The sequence below is a fragment of the Salmo salar genome, chromosome 01 (assembly GCF_965601325.2).
Source record: "Salmo salar chromosome 01, fSalSal1, whole genome shotgun sequence".
NCBI classification, from domain to species: Eukaryota; Metazoa; Chordata; class Actinopteri; order Salmoniformes; family Salmonidae; genus Salmo; species Salmo salar.
Window position 1 is genome coordinate 22485305 of NC_138291.1, and position 14624 is coordinate 22499928.

At 47.2% G+C, this 14624-nt stretch overlaps 1 protein-coding gene across 3 annotated transcripts in view; it reads right to left on the reverse strand.

Moving 5' to 3' along the window:
- Positions 1-14624, reverse strand: part of LOC106575182 (rho guanine nucleotide exchange factor TIAM2) — a 108530-nt gene that overhangs the window by 51112 nt on the left and 42794 nt on the right. For all 3 annotated transcript variants that reach the window (XM_014151838.3, XM_014151537.3, XM_014151621.3), the window contains exons 6-9: positions 13314-13538; positions 9995-10180; positions 9736-9882; positions 6489-6542 (exon numbers count right to left, since the gene is read on the reverse strand). In XM_014151838.3, coding sequence (XP_014007313.3) covers positions 6489-6542; positions 9736-9882; positions 9995-10180; positions 13314-13538 — 612 coding nt within the window. The remainder of the gene's footprint in view (positions 1-6488; positions 6543-9735; positions 9883-9994; positions 10181-13313; positions 13539-14624) is intronic.

The window sequence follows — 14624 nt, forward strand, 5'->3', positions numbered from 1 at the left end:
TTGGTGTCTTCAAGGATTTGTCCATAATCGTGTGACAAAACATTACTTTTCTGTCCTTGCATTTATGGAAGTGTAAGTTGCTGTTATACATATATTAAGCATTAATCAGTTAAAATTAGACATTGAACTTGAACCCTGTAAGAATCATGGAGTATGATGGGACGGCTGCCGGATGCCAGGGGTTTCTACTCCAGCTGGAGCTCTACCTGGCGACCGTCCACACGGCTCCTTCGGGGTGTGAGAGCGTGTCCACCCTCGTCTCCTGCCTCTCAGGCAAAGCCCTGGGGTGGGCCAACGCAGTATGGAGTGAGAAAGACGCGGCATTGGACCATTACGCAGAGTTCACCCATCGCTTTCGGGCAGTGTTCGACCACCCGCATGAGGGTCGAGCAGCGGGTGAACGTCTGTTCCACCTGAGGCAGGGGACGAGGAGCGAGCAGGATTTCGCCTTGGATTTCCGGACCCTGGCCGCCAGCGCGGGATGGAACAACAGGGCCCTGATCGATCACTACCGGTGTAGTCTGCACGAGGACGTCCGTCGGGAGTTGGCCTGCCGAGACACCACCCTCACATTGGACCAGCTGGTGGACCTGTCCATCCGGCTGGACAACCTGCTGACTACCCGCGGACGTCCGGATCGGGGCCTGTCAGTTCCATCTCCCAGCACCTCCGCTCCGACGCCCATGGAGCTGGGAGGTGCTGCACTTAGGGCGACCGGAGGAGGGGCCATTCCCTGCACCATCTGTGGCCGCAGAGGGCACACTGCTGGTCGGTGCTGGGGGGGTTCCTCAGGGAGTCGAGGCAGCAGGCAGGGCACTGTCGTGTCACCCCAGGTGATTCGGCACCAGGCTCACCCAGAGCCCCCTGTTGCTCACATGTATGTGTTTATTTCATTTCCTGAGTTTTCCCCGCATTCCCAGCATAAGGCGCTAGTAGATTCAGGTGCAGCTGGGAATTTTATTGACCGTTCATTTGCCCATAGTTTAGGGATTCCCCTTGTTCCTGTGGATATCCCCTTCCCTGTGCACGCCCTAGATAGTCGACCATTAGGGTCAGGGCTGATTAGGGAGGCCACCGCTCCACTAGACATGGTTACGCAGGGTCATAAGGAGAGAAGCAGTCTCTTCCTTATTGATTCTCCTGCGTTTCCCGTGGTGCTGGGATTGATTACCCTGGTTGGCCTGTCATAACCCCACTATTTCGTGGCAACAGAGGGCTCTCAAGGGGTGGTCATGAGAGTGCTCAGGGAGGCATGTGGGGGTTTCCATCGGTGCGACTATGGTGGAAATTCCAGACCAGGTCTCCATCGAGCGCATCCCCTCAGAATATGCCAATTTGGCTCTCGCCTTCTGTAAGAAGAGGGCGACTAAATTACCACCTCATCGACGGGGGGGATTGTGCGATAAATCTCCTGGTAGACGCAGCACTTCCCAGGAGTCACGTGTTTCCTCTGTCACAGGAGGAGACGGTGGCTATGGAAACATATGTCTCCGAATCCCTGGGGCAGGGATACATTCGGCCCTCCACTTCACCTGCCTCCTCGAGATTCTTTTTTGTGAAGAAGAAGGATGAGGGTCTGCGCCCGTGTATTGACTATCGAGGTATCAATCAGATCACTGTGAGGTACAGCTACCCGCTCCCTCTCATCGCCAGTGCGATCGAGTCAATGCACGGGGCGCTCTTCTTCACAAAATTGGATCTCAGGAGCGCTTACAACCTGGTGCGTATCCGGGAGGGGGACGAGTGGAAGACGGCATTTTGTACCACCTCAGAGCACTATGAGTACCTCGTCATGCCGTACGGGTTGATGAATGCTCCATCAGTCTTCCAGGCCTTTGTTGACAAGATATTCCGGGACCTGCACGGGCAGGGTGTTGTGGTGTATATCGACGACATTCTGATATACTCCGCTACACGCGCCGAGCACGTGTCCCTGTTGCGCAGGGTGCTTGGTCGACTGTTGGAGCATGACCAGTACGTCAAGGCTGAGAAATGTCTGTTCTTCCAACAGTCCGTCTCCTTCCTAGGGTACCGCATTTCCACGTCAGGGGTGGAGATGGAGAGTGACCGCATTTCAGCCGTGCGTAATTGGCCGACTCCCACCACGGTAAAGGAAGTGCAGCGCTTTCTAGGATTTGCCAACTACTACCGGAGGTTTATCCGGGGTTTTGGTCAGGTAGCGGCTCCCATTACCTCACTGCTGAAGGGGGGACCGGTGTGGCTGCAGTGGTCGGCTGAGGCGGACAGGGCGTTTGGTCACCCGAAAGCTCTGTTTACCTCGGCTCCCGTGCTGGCTCATCCGGATCCCTCTTTGGCGTTCGTAGTGGAGGTGGACGCGTCCGAGGCTGGGATAGGAGCCGTGCTCTCTCAGCACTCGGGCACGCCACCAAAGCTCCGCCCCTGTACTTTCTTTTCGAAGAAGCTCAGCCCGGCGGAGTGAAACTATGATGTGGGGGACCGGGAGCTGTTGGCTGTTGTCAAGGCTCTGAAGGCGTAGAGACATTGGCTTGAGGGGGCTAAACACCATTTTCTCATCTGGACTGACCACCGCAATCTGGAGTACATCCAGGCGGTGAGGAGACTGAACCCTCGCCAGGCAAGGTGGGCTATGTTCTTTACCCATTTTGTTTTCACTTTATCCGACAGACCAGGTTCCCAGAACGCTAAGGCAGACGCACTGTCCCGGATGTATGACACAGAGGAGCAGTCCATGGATCACACTCCCATACTTCCGGCCTCTTGCCTGGTGGCACCGGTGGTGTGGGAGCTGGACGCGGACATCGAGCTGGCGTTACGCACGGAGCCCACTCCCCCCCAGTGTCCAGCTGGGCGCCTGTATGTTCCATCTGCTGTCACCCTCCTCTGGTCATCCTGGCATCGGTCGGACGGTGCGTTGCCTTAGTGGGAAGTACTGGTGGCCCACCTTGGCCAAGGACGTGAGGGTTTATGTTTCCTCCTGCTCGGTGTGCGCCCAGTGCAAGGCTCCCAGGCACCTGCCCAGAGGGAAATTACAACCCCTACCCGTTCCACAACGGCCGTGGTCACACCTGTCGGTAGACTTCCTGATGGATCTTCCTCCCTCACAGGGCAACACCACGGTCCTGGTCGTTGTGGATCGGTTTTCTAAGTCCTGCCGTCTCCTCCCTTTGCCCGGTCTCCCTACGGCCCTACAGACTGCGGAGGCCCTGTTCATCTGCTGTCCTGCGCCTGACTCTCTACATCAGCTACACACAGGACCCTTACAGGATCTAACTGTTGGACAGTTTGTTGTATAGAGATATCAGAAATGCAGTGTAACTACATAACATTTAGTGTCTCCTTATGGTATGGCATGAAAACAGTTTTCATGGGCACACAAATCCAAAATAATGTAGGCATTGCAATATTGAATGCTCTAAACCAAAATAGTCACCTTACCTTGATACTTAAAACCTAAATCGATACTGATGTGGTTCTTCAATAATTATGCATAATATTTCTTGGATGCACATTTGGTGTCAAGCTGATTAGTTACGCCGTAATATTTTCAGAAGATGCAACAACAGCCCAAGTGCTGGAAAAAAAGCTCCAGAATATTTTGCCGTCTCATTCGTTACTCCGGTGAAGACAGTTGTGCCTGGATCCACATTGAATCTAATATCCCTAGAGAACTGATGCTGATCATCTGTTGTTGTCCGTTTGATTTACAGCAGGGTCTCGTTAGGTTTAACAGAGAAATCATCAAGGTAATGAGTTCATGTTTTCTTATGTTTTGGTACCTCGGATTGGACACCGAGTCTACTGTGCACAATTGTATTGGACAGACTATTGAGCAACACCCAATGCTATTCCTATGAATTATTCTGGATATAATGACAACAAATTACCCAGTCCAGTGGGCTTATTCATAATATGATCTATTAATGAAATAACATGATAAATACATTTTGTTTTCCATGTTACACCTGCAATTTTAAACAATACAAGTGGCTTGAATTAACCTATTGAACATGATTTTGTACTGGCCAACCCTTGAAAATCAGACATTCCTCTCAATTTGGTGCTTGAAAAGCTATTGTAATTATTGTAGCCAATTTATAAGTTCTCCTGCTCCCTTTATAATTATCCGGGGATTTTGTTTTTGATACGTTTTTGTGAGGGATGCGGCCACTTTTGTTTGTTTCCCGTGTGTGGCAGAGGAAGAGAGGTGGTGACAGGGGGAGCACACGGTACAGGGGTACAGGCAGGAAGAGGGGGCAAGGTGTGGACTACAGTACAACAGGTCTGACAGGACTTCTGGTTGAACATAGGTGGGATGGGGGCAGTGGTGGGGGGATGGGAGGTGGATCTCACAGGTGTGATATGGCCTGTCACGGTCTCTGGAGAGTCAAAGATTTGTACAGGAACCCCATGATGACATTCCTATGGGATACAGGTGAGGGTTCGCTGGCAGACACTGCCAGAGTCCTTTATATCCCCCATCAACAAACTGAAACTCCCAGACCCGACCGCTGATATGCAGCATTCCTGCCAATCTTATAACAGAGACGCAGACACCCACTGACGACCCCCACCCACCCATCCACCCCTTCCTTCAGTGGATTAGGGAGTTAGATGACTGATTAATAGAAACATTGCTGAAACTAAAGCCCAGAAAGACCCAACACAGGCAGAGAACAAACAGGAGACAGCAGTGTGTGTTGAAAGGAGAGAGAACAGAAACAGTGGATGAAACACATGGGGACATAAATCAATACAGCTTCCTCTCTGACATAAAGGAGCCCAATTCTAAATCAAAATGGATTACTGGAAATACTTCATCCAATTCCAGGACAGAAAGAGGAACTTTGACAACAACATTAAAGCTCGTCCTAAAGAAAAGATGTTGTTGTCCCTAGCCACATCAGCCACATGCTATTCTGATGCTGGGTGGAGCAGTTCATGGCTCCAACATTGGCCACATTCACCCTGGTCCCCTAATCTCGGACTCAGTCTCAATACAGAGCTTTGTGTCCAGGGAAATAGTGACGTGAGCCTACCGGATGGATATCCTGCCCTCTCTGTCTGTTCATTGTGACCCCTCATGTCAATCTTTATCTGTCCCATAGATCCCAACACATTCAGGACAAGTTGTTCTGCAGAGAGGAAGAAGAGAGCAGAAGAGCCACAGACACCAGAGGAACAATGCTATATGTGTGAGAAAATGCCAGACAGTCTATTTGTAACTGCCTGACAACATGTTTGTAACCAGCTAATAGTTCCAATGTGTGATCCAATGGGATTTACAGATACTGTATGTTACTGCTCAGATGGTGTGTATTTCTAGTATTCACTCAACACATTCACATACACACTGATGCTGAGTTTCCATCAGATTTACCTCAGTGTTTTACCCAAAAGGCTCAGACTTTTGTTTCCATCTCCATGGACCGGCACCCATGTCTCACTGGGCCATAGCCTCGGAGAACCTGCTCTGAGTTGGGGCCAAAGCCTGGACACTGGCACTTTTAGCTGACATTTAACTGTGAACATGGGTTAACCTTTGTACGGTTAACACCTTCTCACAAAGCAACTGTCTTGATGATGCAGAGGTTGTTGATTCTGCTCTTTACAAGGTGTCAATCATTTACTCCTCTCCTGGTCACACTCCTGATGGAAACAAAATAACACTAGAGCTTCCATTAACAAACACTGGTGACAGATGGAAACTGAGCAAGACCGAGCTTTTCAACACTCTCTCTCAGCACTTTCCATTATGACCTTCCCGTTGTGAAGCGGAGCCACTCACTACCTCACCAGACCCTGTCTTGTATTTTACCCCTGCTGCTCAGATGAGGGGTGGAATATTGAACACCAGGGGCTCTATTGGACACGGTGTCTAACCGTTACTAGTGGGTAACCAATTGGTTCTGGTAGTTTAAATAACTCATTGTGCACACCCTTTTGAGCACTTATAAATAAGACATTAGAATTCCTCTATGATCTTGGCTTTGTACAGTATTTCTTATAGTGGGTTCTATTGCCCTTCAGATACAATGGGGTCCAGATTTCTCTCTTTGTGATATACAGATATGCAGTACAGATAGACAGACACCTGCAGATTGGCATGAAAGGCATCTTAACTTTGATCCCACTCTGGTCCTATGTACAGGACAGACCCCAGCCCAAAGTCTGCAGATTCAGACACAAGCTGCAGGCATGACCCTTAACCCCTGACCCTTGTACCTGGGAGATGTCATCCCACGGCTTGTCATCGTAATGCGTAACCATGAGGCTTGCTGAGACACATGATACTGTTGATCTATGTCTCAGCCATATGCGCTCACTTATAAAATCTAGCCTTTAGACTCTCAGTCAATGAATTGTATGATTGTTTGACACTTGTTTGACATCTAATCTGAAGTAGAAATCAAAACAAAATATATGGTATTTTACATTTTTATATCCTTACTCCTAAAAGGTAATAGAATTAGATGAAACAGGCATATGAAAGCGTAACATGGACTGACCTCAGAACTAGTGGGTGGGAGACAGTGGGGTTGTCCTCCATCACTTTCAAAGATCTGCAACAGAGAGAAACACATTTCCTTTACTTGTTAAAATCCCTGTAGTCATCTATTAAACAGCGGTTACCCATAGCAGCAGACTTATTACACAAACACACTTTGTTATTATGTAGCTAATTAAAAAAGTGTGCAGTGAGGGCCTGGTACTTTGATACTATTTCCATGCGGGCTGGGACTGGGACTAGGGCTAGGACTGGGGCTGGGGCTGTGACTAGGGCTGACCCTGCAGCTGGCACTAGGCCTTGGGCTGGGGCAGCCTGTGAGGCTCCAGAGGGAGGCAGTAATAAGTAGTGTAGAGATACAGAAACAGGACTACTGTGTGGCAGGAGTGTGAGAGAGAGAAGAGATGAGAGGACAGACAGGCTGCCAGGGTAGAGAGAAGGGCGGGGGATTCCTCCTCCAGATCCCCTCTCGCTGACTCTACCTCTTAATCTCTCTCTTCTTGATCCCTTACCTCTCTCTCCCTCCCTCCCTCCCGATGTAAAGCATGTTGTAGCAGGCACGCAGGTAGGCATGTGATGAGTCCCTAAGCCCTCTAGGAAGAGTGACTCAGCAGGTTCAGAAAGATGACTGATGACACCATTGCTCTACTGTACTTTAACACAGCTAAACCCAACACTCCGCTTCGCTTCAGTTGAGAAATGAACATGGCCTCTCCAGACAGATGGCAGTAATAGTGATATACAGAGCATTGACCGCCGTCTACGGAGGTTATACATGCTGTATGCAGCACTGAGCAGGTCTTGTTATAGTAGCTGTAAACACCGCTGCCTAACTGCCGTAAAGCCTACTAACTTTAGAACTCTTAAACTTCTCCCACAAATCCCTGGGCCCTCCGGCCTGCTGCAGCCACTGAACCCTGGCCAGGCAGCTCATAGGGTAACGCTACACACCTTTGTCTAACAGAGCGAGGCCCGTGTTGAGGGAGAGCATTTGATTTTGGAATCACCAAGCAGGGAAAATAGGATTGGGGCTTAGTCAACTGAGATGACTCAATAAGAGGACTGTGGGACGTCGTGGGAGGGGAGCCGGTAGCTAATGTTTATAGAAGTAGAGAAAGAGAGCTGGAGGGAGAGAGCCTATGTAAGAGAGAGAGAGAGAAAAAGGAAGGAGGATGTGAGAGAGAAAGTAAAGGAGTGAGAGAGTTTGGCATTATGAGATCAGCCTGCTGTCTATTCTTAACAAAAATATAAAAATGGAACATGGAACAATTTCTAAGATTTTATTGAGTTACAGTTCATAGAAGGAAATCAGTCAATTGAAACTCATTAATTAAGCCCTAATCTATGGATTTCACATGACTGGGCAGGGACGCAGCCATGGGTGGGCCTGGGCCAGGCCCAGCCAATCGGAATTTGTTTTTCCACACAAAGGCTTTATTACAGACAGAGACGCTCTCCCCCCCTCCCGCAGATGATCCCGCAGGTGAAGAAGCTGGATGTGGAGGTCCTGGGCTGCCGTGGCTACACATGGTCTGCGGTTGTGAGGCCGGATGGATGTACTGCCAAATTCTCTAAAACGACATTGGAGGCGGCGTATGGTAGAGAAATGAACGTTCAATTCTCTGGCAACCACTCTGTTGGACATTCCTGTAGTCAGCATGCCAATTGCAAGCTTCCTCAAAAACTTGAGACATCTGTGGCTTTGTGTTGTGTGACAAAACACATTTTAGAGTGGCCTTTTATTGTCCCTAGTACAAGGCGCACCTGTGTAATTATCATGCTGTTTAATCAGCTTCTTGATATGCCACACCTGTCAGGTGGATGGATTAACTTGCCAAATGAGAACTGCTCACTAACAGGGATGTAAACAAATTTGTGCACAACATTTTTGAGAAATAAGCTTTTTGTGTGTATGGAACATTTCTGGGATCTTTTATTTCAGCTCATGAAACATGGGACCAACACTTTACAAGTTGCGTTCATATTTTTGTTCAGTATAAATCCCTCTGTAATAAACACGTGTCATATTGACTCATTGGGAGGACAGAGAGCAATGATGTCACACAACTTGAAGGCTTAACTCATCTCCAGGAAAGATGGGAAACTAAACACTAGACCGGCACTACTGACCCTCACACGCTTAAAAGACAGCAGATGTACCTGGAAAGCCATCAATCTACAACTCCCCTTGAAGCAATTTGTCAGTCTTTTTAATAGGCACCAACATCATAGAAAAGGCACAGAAACATATCCCAGCTGGAGAGCTTAGCTTTGCAGGGGAACCTGTGAATAAGTGTGGGGCTGTTTAATATTTAGTGAACTTACACAAACCATCTGTTTGTCGCTGTAGGGCTGGGTACAGCAGGCTACAATTTACCACATATGGCTTTTAATAATTCATGGTACAGAACTGTTCCTGCTCGTCGTGCACTGTGAGCCACCTCGGCCTTCTGCGCTGTGAAACCAAACTGGGTCTCATTAGCTAGCCTGCTGGAGCTCCCAAACACACCACAATCAACATCACACACACACAGAGCCCCGCGGAGGTGGAGGGGTGACGAGAGTACTGGGAGGAGCAGGGAAGACTCGGTTTAGTCTGCATTAAGGACACCTGGCCTCCTGTTTGGAAGAGCACTACAGAGAATCAGAAGCTGGTAGTTAGCAGCGTCTACATTATAGATGGGTGCTTAACGCTCCCTACAATCAAAGTCAGTCCATCAGTCAAAACCAGTAAGAGACATGGCCGTAGAAACATTTATGAATCCTCAAAGTGAAGCCTACAGCTCAGACACAACGCAAAGCAGAATACTGTCTATATCAGAGAAAAGATTGTAGTGATGTTGTGACATTCACATGTACTGAAGTAAGCACTGACATCTTAATCTAGTGTACTACACCATTATCCTAATTCATCGGTTTTCATAATAGGCTAGATCCTGGGAAGTAGGTCTGTTCCATGCCTTAGAAGACTCTGCTGGGCAGTACCTTCAGGGCATAGGGGGTGGGGCTGACAACATCAATAGATAATGAGCGTGTGGGGAAGAGTAATTACAACAAAAAATATGAGCTTATTACCTTTAAAAAATAAAATCTTGTTTATGGGGTAGAAATACACACCAGGGCCCCATTTCAACTTTCTCTTAGAAATATGAAAAAGTCCTGCTTCAATTTCCTTGTAGGTGTGTGTGTGTGTTCTCTGTATGGGCATTTAGTGTGTCCTGTGTGTGCAGTATGTCCAGGTACCATACCTGTCCTGCAGAAGGTCTCTTGTCGCGGCCCCTCTTAGTGAGATTGTCCAGGCCTTTGAGGGAGGAGAAGAGGCCTTTCTTGTTGCATGATCTCTGGCTCAGGGACACGGAGCGCCTCCTCAGTGTGGCCTCATCCCTGGAACAGATCTGACGACATGACAGACATAACACACCGTCAGGACTAGGATGTACCTCTGCAGTCACAACCTGCTTCAACTTCAGTCTATATAGACCCCCTCCATCCCAACCAGAGACTGACCAGTGCATGGAAGGAGGACACAGAGAAGATGCTCAGGCGTCCCAGGGCAGTCTTGGAGGGCCGGCTGGCTGCAGCCAACAGGCTCTTGGGGTTAGGCAGTTCGCCGCCCTGCAGGCTGGCCAGGTAACAGCGCATCCTGAACAGGTCCATGTTAAACTTCTCCAGGTTCTGCTCCCACTGCTGAATCTGTAGGTAGGGTTGGAGAAATGAGGAGGGGAGAGAGGGGTGAAGGGAAGGGAAGAGAGGGGAGAGATGGAGGGAGGGAGGTCAGAGAGAACATTTAGGGTGCATTCCATCAAGCTGGGATTGCTTACAGATGTGGTGGTAGTGGGAGTGGGGGGCAAAAACTGGTGCTGGTTGAGGGCAGTAAGGTTGATGATATAGTGAAGGAGGTGTATGTAGTGTGTGTGTGTGTGTGTATCTTATTCTCTGCAATAAAAGTCATGGGGGGGGGGGGGGGGGGGGGGTTGACGAGCACCAGACCACCCCTCCCCCCTAAATACACACACAACACACTCACCAACACAGAGAATGAACACATGCGTCGAGACCCTTTTTGCACTATGTACTGTAAAGTATGAGATGGTGCTTATTTGTAAGCTTGGGGGGGGTCACTTTAATGAGAGAACTGTGGAGTTAAACGACTCTATACAATTTACTTTTATAGTGCTAGTATGCAGAGACTTCATTTACAATACAGACCAGTACGGAATCCACCCTCCCATTAACTGATTCAGACTGATGGAATCCTTCATGGTTGGGAATGAGTTGGATAGGGGACCAATCTGAGCCTAGAACATTCCACCATCGAAACAGGACTGTAAAGACCAACAATGATCCTGTTGCACAATGCTGTGTGTTCAGACAGAGCTAACACACGTAAAGGTTCAACCCAATGACATTATGAACACTATGCCCTTCTGGAGCCAATGTGAGCCGGTGTACAGACATCTAGTGTATGGTCATGTGTCATTAATATAGTGTCCTCCCAGGGTCAGAGTCTGAGCAGGGCTGTATGGTCCTAAGTGTCATGCTTGGTAAATCCGCTGAGATAACCCTGTATCCCTACGGCTTCTCTAAGGCTATTACAGTGGGGTATTCTGGGGGACAGGAGAGTATCATTTTAATTGGAGAGCAGGCATTACATTGTCAATTACAACTACAGCACGCGGTGTCACAGGAAGGCCAAGAAGATCATCAAGGACCTCAAGTCACCCGAGACACTGCCTGTTCACCAGCTACCGTCTAGAAGGCAGAGACAATACAGGTGTATCAAAGCTGGGACCGAGAGACTGATATGTTTATACATACACACCTTTTCTATTCACATAGTGTCCATAATGTTTATACATACACACCTTTTCTATTCACATAGTGTCCATAATGTTTATACATACACACCTTTTCTATTCACAGTGTCCATAATGTTTATACATACACACCTTTTCTATTCACATACTGTCCATAATGTTTATACATACACACCTTTTCTATTCACATACTGTCCATAATGTTTATACATACACACCTTTTCTATTCACATACTGTCCATAATGTTTATACATACACACCTTTTCTATTCACATACTGTCCATAATGTTTATACATACACACCTTTTCTATTCATATACTGTCCATACACACCACCATACACATATACATTTATATTCCGGACTCTGACATTGCTCATTCTGATATTTCTGAATTTGTCTTTTTCTTTTTTGTATTTGTGTGTATTGTTAGGTATTACTGCACTGTTGGAGCTAGAAACATAAGCATTTTGCTGCGTCTGCAATAACATCTGAAAAATGTGTACATGACCAATACAATTACATTTCAATTAGATGGACTCCTCTTCCCCCAGAGCAAAGACAGGAAGGTTATGGTTTGATAGTTGATACGGTTTAATATTGGACACCGCATAGCCACAATTGGAAGCACCACACACAAACCCATGTCTGATTGTAAATAAGATGTAATCATTCTGTCAGGCAATGTTAATCCATCATCATATCAAAGAAGCATGGCCATTATCAGAAAGAGAATCAGAAAGAGGCTGGCATGGATGTGTATGTCAGTCTCTTTACCGCTGAAGGCATATTGTACCCATCTGGCCTTACAGCGATCCTATTTACTCCCATTTCAGTCCCATTAAGTGGCAGGAATGGGCCTTTTTTCTAAGACATACAGCCTCCTTTGACTTTCCCCCTCTCTCTCTCAATGATTGTACATGCCAACCTGATTATGACTTCACTATGGAGGGGAATAGAGAGACTTCAAAAAGGCACTGATTTTGAGAAGGGGGGAGGGTAAACATCAAAGTGCCCTCTCATAGCCCATTCACCCCCCATCCTAAATCTATCATCAGCCGTGGGCGCCCGTCTCAGGGCCTAACCCTGCCCTCTCCCCTCTGACCCTATCATTGGCTCCAGACCTCTCTGTCTCGAGGTGCTATGATAGCTAACAGAAAACAGACACCAAGTCAGTCTGGAAGACAGACACTGCCCTCCATGTCATTCCCATTGGTCATGACAGCCATGAGCCATTCATCTTTTTCACAGCTATGTTACCTCATTGATAAGAATATTACAAAAACATAGCAACATCCACCTTCAGACAAAGTCAAATCCTGGATGTTGAGCTTTCATGTCTTGCACTCACAACCTTCCAAACACAAACATCCAACCATCACAAACACCCCCCAAAATGTTGCAAGTCCAAAATCACTTTCTTCTAATTCAGAGTTGAAATGCTTTGAAGCAACCAGACCCACCTCCAAAGGATGAATTACTGCACTATAAATCTGATATATACTCATAAGTAGCTGGGACTGTTGAGGGGGCTGAAATGAGAGGTGGGCAAGCTAGCTTGGTGTTGAGTCTTCAGCCATTTCCATGGCTCACTACATTATATGTACGGGACAGTTTTAGCTGTGGGGAGAATCAGTGATTGGTCTGTTTTTCTCCTCAGGCAGGGTGTTAGAGGGGCTAATGTTGAGAGGTTATTATATAGAAAAACATGTGGAATCCCAATCTGATTCAGTGGGAAGCACCAGCCTGCCGCTCCTCTCCTATCCTCTGAGAATATGTTTGGACAGCCATTAGCTACATTTAGGCTACTTCTCCCGCTTCTGAAAATAAGACATGGGGTTTTAGTCGCGTGGGTTGATTCACAGCTCATATTTTTAGAGCTGCTAGATTCCTAACAAACACACTGAACAGACCATAGAACAGATCTGTCTGGGACACTAACCACTGCTTCACTGTGAGAACACACCACCATCAACACAACCTCTGATCATCATCTACCTCATCCTCACCTGGTTCTCGATGGCCTTCCTGTTCTTGGGATCACTGACGATGGACAGCTGCAGCTCAGCCATCTTCTTCATCTTACCGTCCATGTCTATCTTCTGCAGCAGGCCTCTGATCTGGCTCCTAAGTAGACGCACCGTATCCTCCTTCCCATGTCGCTTAGCGAACAGAGAGGCACTGGCAGAGTGGATGGCTGTCACCCAGTTCTCCAGGTCTGTCTGGTTGCTAGCCTAAACACACAGAGGTGAAGGTAGGATATTAGATGGATGTTTGAGGTAAGAGCATAAATGGTAAGACTAGATTATTACTGAAAGAGAATTCGTCCTCAATGGCTTATGTGATGGTATAAGCACTGCAAGATGGAGCGATGATAGCGATGCCATGAACGACATGCTTCTGGGCTGGGCTCTATATCTGAATGATTGACAGTTATAAGAGCAGAGCACTTTGCACCCATATTGTGTTCCTATCTTCCTCATGGCATATTATGATCTTCATGACAGATTTTCCCAATTTTCCCATCTGTACGCGATTACGTAATTTCACAGTCAATACAGTCAATCTTGAAAGGATCATATAGCTTGACAAAAACGATTCCATTATCAGAGGACATGGTATGAAATGTGATAGGAATATGAGGGAGAAGTGATTCATGTAGGACACATGAGGGAGAACACAGGCTTCTATGGTGCTTCATTTTATAGACTTAATGGTTTCCTGACCTCTAGAGTTTGAACTGATGTTAAATCCACTTCACCATTTTATTAGCTTTACTCAAAACACCACAACTGGGATTTCATGCCATACCCTCAGAAAAGAGAAAACTAGTGAGGCCAAGTCAGGCCTTAAGTCTCTCTGCATTCAACAGTGGAAATAAGGTCAGCCATACAAACGGAAAAGCTCCAACTGGAGAGTTAAATTATAATAATTTACGAGCTAGAATCATTCAATTGAGAGTCTAAAAATACACAAGTGTGTGTGATTGTATGTGTGTGACTATATTTGTAAAACGTCTCCGTCCACTACTATTCAGTGTGAATATGCTGAACAGTGCGTTTGTTCCCTATTGTTCAGCTGACACAGTCAGTGTAATCTAGCAGTAGACCACACCAATCTGCTTGGCTGCCCAAGCAGGAAGAGGCTATCAAACCAGGCTGCCACAGTAGCACGGGACACGCGTTCCTTTCCAACGACAAAAAACATTCCCCACTAAGTAACAGCTTCTGCTCCTCATTTGTGTGTTGGACTGGCTGGAACACTAAGCATTTCAACAAGCAGAGCAGAGTGATGGGGGAAATCAGAGCACTAAAGCCATG